This window comes from Pseudochaenichthys georgianus, chromosome 21 (assembly GCF_902827115.2).
Source record: "Pseudochaenichthys georgianus chromosome 21, fPseGeo1.2, whole genome shotgun sequence".
NCBI classification, from domain to species: Eukaryota; Metazoa; Chordata; class Actinopteri; order Perciformes; family Channichthyidae; genus Pseudochaenichthys; species Pseudochaenichthys georgianus.
In genome coordinates this window covers 23708925-23717645 of record NC_047523.1, presented here as the reverse complement: position 1 = coordinate 23717645, position 8721 = coordinate 23708925, and the positions used below count along the sequence as shown (strand labels likewise).

Here is an 8721-nt window from a genome sequence, read left to right as displayed (position 1 = left end):
AAGTAATACTTCACTTTGATTTATTGATGGAAATTGCAATGTGACGTCTGGCAAACAACATATAAATAACTTAAAGGCCATCTTAAATGCATTCCCATGAAATTTTTAGTGCCGCTGTAATATAAGCCACTACCTGTCATGAATCCCAAATAACCTTGGCTCTATCCTCTTAGTTCAGCCCAGTGTGCCTCATTCCTTATTACTGGCCTGACAAGGAAATGTTTACCCATCCGACAAGAGACAAGCCATTTCATAGTCGGAAAAAGCAATTTCACCTGACTGGAGTAGCACACTATGTCCCCATATCCTTGCTGGCTATAATTTTGTTGTCATTTTGTGTGCTGTGATCATATCATTGAAGTGACAGTGCTGGGCATTAGGTAAAGTCCCTGAGCCGGTGCTCACTTTCAGGCTTTTTCTCTCCTTGTCATTCACATTGATTAGATTAGACCCAGGTGGCAAGCAGATTTTTTTGGCACAACAATAAAAAATGGTGATACAGCGGCCTGGAAAAAAAACACACACGCTGTGTTATGCTCAATTTAACATTGTTAACCAGAACTGATTTTATTTAAAAAGAGCCTTTTTTGAGTTATTTCTAATGATCTTTCAAATCGTTTTGTTACAATTGTGTTTAGGCTTTAGTATTATACCCTATCTGCATTAACAAATTGAAAATGTGGACATGGATTATGAGAATTAAAGTTAAAAGGTGATTTTAGAGTAGATAAAGCATAAATACTGTACATAGGGACCCAGTGAATTAAGCTCAGCTGGTCAATGGAGGGGTTGGTACAAGACAGGGGGAAGAGATCCTAATCTGCACTATGCCATCTTCCCCAGGGACAAGGCTGGCCACCAGCATAACAAATCAGCCCCCCCCCCCCTAACCCTCCCCTTCTTTGGTTATGTCCACTAGCTGGCTGAGCCAATAGAAATACAGGACTTAGTCTGATAAATAGGCACCAGAGCACCTGGGGAGACAAAGTGTGTTGCTGCACGGGTGATTCAACAATTGGTTGGTTCAGGGGGTGGGGGGTGTGTGTGTGTGTGTGTGTGTGTGTGTGTGTGTGTGTGTGGGGGGGGGGGGGCAGCCCATTTTGCTTATTAAAGATCAGTGATGGAAGCGAACCATAATCCTGTAATGAGCAGAGCAGAGAGTGGCCTCTTTACGTGGGCACAGACAAGCCTGTGCTTGCATTTTTCACAGGAATAGATTGCTGGACCCTATAGCCCGACTGTAATGACCCCTCTTGTTAGCTTCAGAGATTCATGGCAGTTCCTCAGAGAGACAAACTCGTGGATGTACCGAGAAATAGACCCTGATTGGTCTTCTTACCATCATCTGGTCCAGATAGTGCTGTGCAAGTTAATGACACCGTAGCAAACCAAAAGTTATTTAGTGAAGGGAAAATAATCAGTTATTGGCCACATCTTCACTACTTTTTATTTAAAGTTTCTGTTTGGTCTACCCCAATTTACACACACGAGAAGAACCTTTTAATAGAATGCAATTGAATACAACCACAAAACTAACAGTTAAGAGTTCAACACCTGCCTGACTGGCTTTATAAAGGTTATATTGAGTTACATTATTGTTCAGGTGTACAATGCACTAGAAGTGTAAAAATCAGAATGAAATGATTATCACCAATTTAAAAAAGGTCTTACAACCATTAAATAAACTCTAAGCACCTTCCCCTGAAAAACAGTTTGTGTAAATAACCATCAAGAAGACTGCAGCTGTTCTAGGATTTTAGTGTAATATTCATACATTTATTGAATCCTTATCAACATCCTGACAATAATTCATTAAATGACGTGAGGTCTTCAGGTACTTTTGGAAAGATGATATTAAAAATGTTTTGTTGTTTTGCTTTGCTCTCTTTTATTTTCATTTCGATGACAAATGACAAGTTATCAGAGATGTGCTTCATGCTGACATTTAATTAATCCTTTCAAATATTATTTAGTGGAAAATGCTTCATTAAGTGCGACCAATCAGACTTAATGTGAGTTAATGAGCCTCTAACTCGTACATAACTTCTCCAAAAGACAGAAAAAAGGAAGTGATTGTATTAAATAAAATGTAATTCTAACCATTTTGAGGTTTTCTTTTACTATCTGAGATGTATTTACCCAAGCAGCCCTGTTATCAGTCCACGGGTTCATAACTTTAGGGCATTACATATTTATCAGCACTGGGACTCATAAACACATCTTCAGTGGGACGCCATGATTTCACGCTATACCACAAACATTTTAAGGCATCAGATGCACTGCCTGTCATGGACTGTCATTTTTGGTGTGTTAATAATATATCTTGGTTTCCTCGGCAGACATACTTTGGCACTTTGGCGCATAAATAGGTAAATAACGTGGACAAATAGGTAAATGACGCAGCTGACGCGAGAGCTGTCAGTAGAAAACAATATTTAGAACCGTTATACTTTTATTTTTCCTGCTCATACTACATCAGAAACAGTCGGGGTCCATTTATTCTAATCAAATAGGCCCATGTCACACTACAAACAAATCACTATGCTCACAGCGCGGCTCAGATTGTTCTAATTAAGAGCTGTCTAATTAAATTACAGCCTTGAGTTAACCAATGACAATACTTGTTTCATTAGCAAAGCAGGGAGCCTGACGGGTAGAAAATCCGTTCCGTTCGCAGGATGGTGTCAATTGGCTAATTTGCTGCCTTCAGTAGCACAAGGCGTTTTCATAATGTTATATTAGGAAAGCGCGTTTAAAAGCTTGTGATATAGGTTGAGCTAATAGTGGTTTCATATTGAGCAATGCAGGTCGAGAATTGCATCTCGCCAGCGAGTGATCTCTCCAATAAATTTATGAATGTGGGCAGTGGCTTCTCGAGCTCCGATGGATCAGAGCTTTCGTTGCAGGACCATCCTATTATATCGGCAAGTGACAACCTGGAGAGAAGTTCACCTCTTAAAAAAAACTCTGGGGAGATGACGAATCAGTCAGAGGCAGACAATTTTCCCGACTCCAAGGACGCATCAGGGGACGTCCAGAGGGGCAAACTCTCTCCTGGTCTACACGGAGTCTCTGACATCCGTCATAATTTCGATGGATCTGCAGGAGAAAGGTGCATCTTTTCTCCATCTACCCAGCCACAGTCAATCTCAGCAGCTCCCAGTGCCATGTTCCCTTACCCGACGCAGCATGGACCAGCGCACCCGGCATTTTCTATCGGAAGTCCCAGCCGGTATATGGCCCATCACCCGGTCATCACTAATGGAGCTTACAACAGCCTTCTGACCAACACTTCTCCTCAAGGCTATCCGGCAGCGGGCTACCCGTACGCGCAACAGTATGGACACACTTACCAAGGAGGGGCTTTTTACCAGTTCTCCACGGCGCAAGCAGGACTGGTTCCGGGGAAAGCGCAGGTGTATCTGTGCAACAGGGCCCTGTGGCTGAAGTTCCACAGGCACCAGACAGAGATGATCATCACAAAGCAAGGACGGTACGTGGTGAAGGTTTAAATACATTACTTACAAGCGTTTATTTCCAAAGTTAAAACAAATGTTTTGATAAGCCTATCATCAACACATCGTTCCATAAATAAAAAAGCATGGTGGAGGAATCTTACCTATTTTATGTCCATTTTTTGTCATGGCAGGCGTTTTCTAAATCTGTGTTTTTTCTTTATTTTCCACAGACGAATGTTTCCATTTTTAAGCTTCAACATCTCTGGCCTTGACCCAACTGCTCACTACAATATATTTGTGGATGTAATACTTGCTGATCCAAATCACTGGCGATTTCAGGGAGGCAAGTGGGTGCCATGTGGGAAAGCAGACACAAATGTTACAGGTAATACAAATAATAAATTCCTACATTTATTGTACAATTAACATTTGTTATTCCATATTCAAATTGTTTGGGATTTTTTTTATTGTACAGTTGCACTGTGTAGTTTGACAACATTCAGATACAAAAATAAAATCCTGGCCATGTTTTTCTTATTATTATTTTTTTTTAATTAACCCCGTTTTGATTTTGCGTGTTCTTTTATAGGAAATAGGGTTTATATGCACCCGGACTCACCAAATACCGGAGCTCATTGGATGCGTCAAGAAATATCATTTGGAAAGCTAAAGCTTACAAACAACAAAGGTGCCTCCAACAACACGGGACAGGTAATGCAACATGTTTGATAACAAACTTTTAAAAAAAAATTATTTACGTAATAAAAGTTGTACAAATAAAAACATGTTTTCCCTTCCTATCTTTTGCATTTCAGATTATTATTTTTAATCTAGGTGTTTTAGTTGTGTTTTTTTACAGTGCAATTTCACTAGTAATGCGTTATAAAAATAAGTATAGAATAAAAGAGCTAAATCAGATCAGCATGCTGCTTTAATCATCTATCCAACGTTTGGAGCTGAGTTTCTGACGCGCGTCTTTAATTGGATCTCCAGATGGTGGTTCTGCAGTCTCTCCACAAGTACCAGCCCAGGCTCCATGTGGTGGAAGTAAGCGAGGATGGGACAGAAGACACCAGCCAACCTGGAAGAGTCCAGACTTTCACCTTCACAGAAACGCAATTCATCGCAGTCACAGCCTACCAGAATACCGACGTAAGACCACTTCATATCCCACACAACCCTGAAATTGTTCCCCCAAACGAGGCTCATATTAATTTGTTCAATGTTGTTGAAAATAAACCGAATTTTCTGCATTTTCAAATTATAGTTATGTTAAGCTCGTTGGTTTGTAACAATTATGTGGATTTTAATAAGCATAACACGTATAAGAAATATTATTTTTCACATTGAAAGAGCTGTAGTCCGCATATTTCTTAATCATGGCGTTATTTCTCCACAGATTACGCAACTGAAAATTGACCACAATCCGTTTGCTAAAGGATTTCGGGACAACTATGACACGTAAGGTTTTCCTTATTATTTTTACAATACTTTTATTCAATGTAATTTTATTTGGTATTGTCTCTTTGTTTGAATAAATCCATAAAACTCCTAAATCAAGAACCAGATAATATCTTAATACAATTGTTTAATGCAACTCTAAAATGCAGCTATAGGATAGGTTAAAGGGTTATAAGATTTAAGAAAAATCGAGAAAATAAAAACATGGGTTTTTGTACTTTTAAATTGATTATAGATGAACCGAGGAAATTGCAAACAATTTAATTTGAGCTTGGCCTATCTGGTTTTGAAAATATAAGCTAATTAAACACTTGCAATATTAAACTTGTAAAAGTAGTTGTAAAACAACTGAAACAATACGTTTGTGGCAATGCAACTTTGCATAGATCAATGTTTTAATAATTTGTATAAAGCTGAGGGCCTATTTGGAAACACTTTACATGCGTAAAGATATGGGTGTGTTGCCAAAAATGTTTCAAACGTATGCAATTGAGGGGAATTTTATCCCTCATAAGATATTATAATCTAGCCATACTAAATACAGCATGAATATTATATTCACCTACATTTCACTAACTTCTAGAAACCCTGCTTTATCGCACAGTTGATTAACTGAATTGTCTCTGTTTTTCTCTGCATCTCTCAGTGTCTACACAGGCTGCGACATCGACCGCCTAACTCCATCACCGGGTGACTCTCCGCGTTCACAGATCATGCCGGGTGCGAGATATGCCATGCATAGCTCTTTCCTGCAGGACCAATTTGTCAGCACTTATGCCAAATCTCGCTTTCACCCTGGCGTGGGGACTTGTCCTGGCACGGAGCGCAGCGTCCCACTCGGCAACAGCTTGCTGTCCCCGCAGCAAACCGACGAGCCCACTGTTGCCACCCCCCCGCAGCGATGGTTTGTCACCCCTGCCAACAACCGACTGGACTTTGCTGCCTCGGCATACGACGCCGCTGATTTCGCCGGTAACGCGGCCACCTTGCTGTCCTACGCAGCGGCCGGAGTGAAGGCTCTTCCCCTGCCGACTGCGGGCTGCTCCAACCGGCCTCTTGGCTATTACGCAGACCCGTCAGGCTGGGGAGGACGCACGCCGCCGCAGTACTGTGGCGTAAACAGCAAACCCAGCGCGGTCTTTTCCTGCTGGCCCGCTAACTCTCTCGGTGGCAGATCGGGCACCAACTACCTGAGCGAGGAGGGAGACCCCATCCCAACAGAGAGGTCACCGATCGGCGTCTCCGAGGAGCCCAAAGCCAAAGACATGACATCAGAGTCGAACTGGATAGAGACGCCGTCCTCCATTAAGTCCATCGACTCGAGCGATTCTGGTATCTTTGAACAGGCCAAAAGGAGGAGAATATCACCTTCTGCCACTCCGGTTTCAGAGACAGTGTCCCCGTTAAAATCGGAGCTGCTGGCACCGCGAGAGTGTGAGAAAAACTGCACAAAGGACATTGGGTACTACAGTTTCTATCCTCACAGTTAAAATGACAAAAGTGATCTGTGAATCAATCAACCTATCTCTCTCTCTCTATCTATCTATCTATCTATCTATCTATCTATCTATCTATCTATCTATCTATCTATCTATCTATCTATCTATCTATCTATCTATCTATCTATACAGGTTAATTAATACAAAAGTTGAAAAGGACTGTCACCTCCACAGTTATGGTCAAAGTGTACATTCTTCCATGGCTCGGGCGCCTTGTTTCCAGAAAACACTGTAATTGTAAATATATTGTACATAATATGAACATTTGGTGATAGTGATTGGTTGTACACAGAATAGATACAATCTGATTTATAAGTATAGGCAAGTGTTTTAAAAACCTCATATGTTAGCCTACGCTGTTAGTGAAGAAAGATATCGATAATCTTGTACATGAAATGTTCTTGTGTAGCATATGCTGACATATTAATCCCTGTCAGTGAAAAAAATGTGTATTTTGTACTTTATCAAAGCTGTAGGCTACCAAAAGGTTATGACGATCACTGCAACATTCATGATACCTGTGGATTAAGAAATTATAAATGTTGGTAATGTAGATTTAGTATTTTTTCATTTTCATTTTGTATTTAAGGTTATTTTTCATAGCCTGTATGCTAATGTTGTTGTGGAAATCTCTGTATCTGCTGTAATGTGATGTAAACCTAATAAATGATGTTCTCATCAGGTCAACCATTTCTTTATTTCTAAAAAAATATCATGCTCCTATTTTAATAATTGTTATTCCAACTATCTTAAAACAGACCAATAATTATTTAAAAAAAAATTATGAACGCATCATCATTTTTCTTCATCCCATCATTTTATTAGATGATGCTTATGAGAGACAATCTTGTATCTCATCTTAAAATATTGAGACATTAAATAAAAGTGAGAGCCTGTCCTCTTATGCGTCCACTGATTTGTCCAGAATATCCCAACAAATTTATATTTTGGATTCAAATTTCAGTTTATTAAGACTCTCCCGTGGCAAAAATGACATCTCCTTTTTGCTATTATCAAATAAAAACTGCAAAAAATCATGTGAGATATTAACAATGCAAATGCATTGAAATAGAGCTACACGTTGTTATGCGTATTTAGACACCCTATTTATTATAGGCTGATTTATAAATAATATTTTCCGGCAATAACATTTGGTTGGAATGATATTGTTTGCCAATCTAAAAAAGGTGAAAACTTCATAGTTACACTGAAAAAAAAACCTGTGAAAATGACCAGTTTTCTGTTCGGCACCCAAAGGAAGTGACACAAGAAAAGAAAGTCTTGTCCGTGTAAAAATGTGCAAATGGGTAAACATCACTTGAAAATACACGATTTTGTTTTTACTATAATTGACTGCAGGATGATTGGTTTTAGTAGGCTATTGCTGCTCTTGTCATTAGATTTTGTTAATGGCTTAATTTGAGGGGGGAAAAAATACCGACATACAAATCTGTGAAGTTAAGAAATATAATTAAAACGGATGCATAATAAACCCAATGTGTACTTGGTATTTCGTTGTGAAGGAGATGCTCACAGCTGCCAATAGACGTGTGGTGTTTAGCCTGCATGTCTTAAAGTGTGTGCGTGCGTGCGTGTGTGTGTGTGTGTGTGTGTGTGTGTGTGTGTGTGTGTGTGTGTGTGTGTGTGTGTGTGTGTGTTTGTGTGTAGTTATGCACTGACGGGCAGCGATAGACCTTCCCAGGGATACACAGTAGATGGCGATATCTGAATGCATGATCAGTGATCATTTTGTTGGTGTGTGGTCTCTCAGGTCAGTCGGGTCCAGTGCAGCTTTAATACAAAACAGTAACAAAGTATATCAAAACTTATTTTTATGACTCAATGAAAATACAGATGTTTCCCTTTTGAATTCAACGACACATGGGATCTACACCAGATGGCGATGCTTTACTATTATTCTATCAGCGGAAGAAACCCCTGCTGTTGAAAATACTTAAATCTGCAGGGCCAAAAATGGTTTCAACTGCAACCAACAAGCTCTGATGAACAAGTCACCCTGGGAAGTAAACACTCTTCCTGAAAACAAACACACGTGAAGCTATAAGGACTTTGATATGAAAACCGCAAATCCTTATAGAAAACGTTATGAAGACTACTTTATGTATTGGGATGGAACAGTGAAGTTGGACTCAATACGTTTGAAGATCTGTTTAACCCTTATATATAGTATATAGTTTAACCAACATTTCTAATCATAGAATAAAAAAAGAAGTATATTGAATGCATATTGGTTGGTAGAGCAGCACATTTGATGTGGCTGCTTTGTGTCTATTGCTCAGTTA

General features: G+C 39.6%; 1 protein-coding gene across 1 annotated transcript; it reads left to right on the top strand.

Annotated features, from left to right (window-relative positions):
- The first annotated feature begins 2784 nt into the window (after positions 1 to 2784).
- tbr1b (T-box brain transcription factor 1b) lies at positions 2785 to 7105 on the top strand. Its single transcript, XM_034110333.1, has 6 exons — positions 2785 to 3493; positions 3689 to 3843; positions 4048 to 4169; positions 4452 to 4610; positions 4858 to 4919; positions 5566 to 7105. Exons 1-6 carry the CDS (start codon positions 2802 to 2804, stop codon positions 6407 to 6409), a joined length of 2034 nt encoding a protein of 677 aa, XP_033966224.1. The 5' UTR covers positions 2785 to 2801; the 3' UTR covers positions 6410 to 7105.
- Positions 7106 to 8721: the final 1616 nt, after the last annotated feature.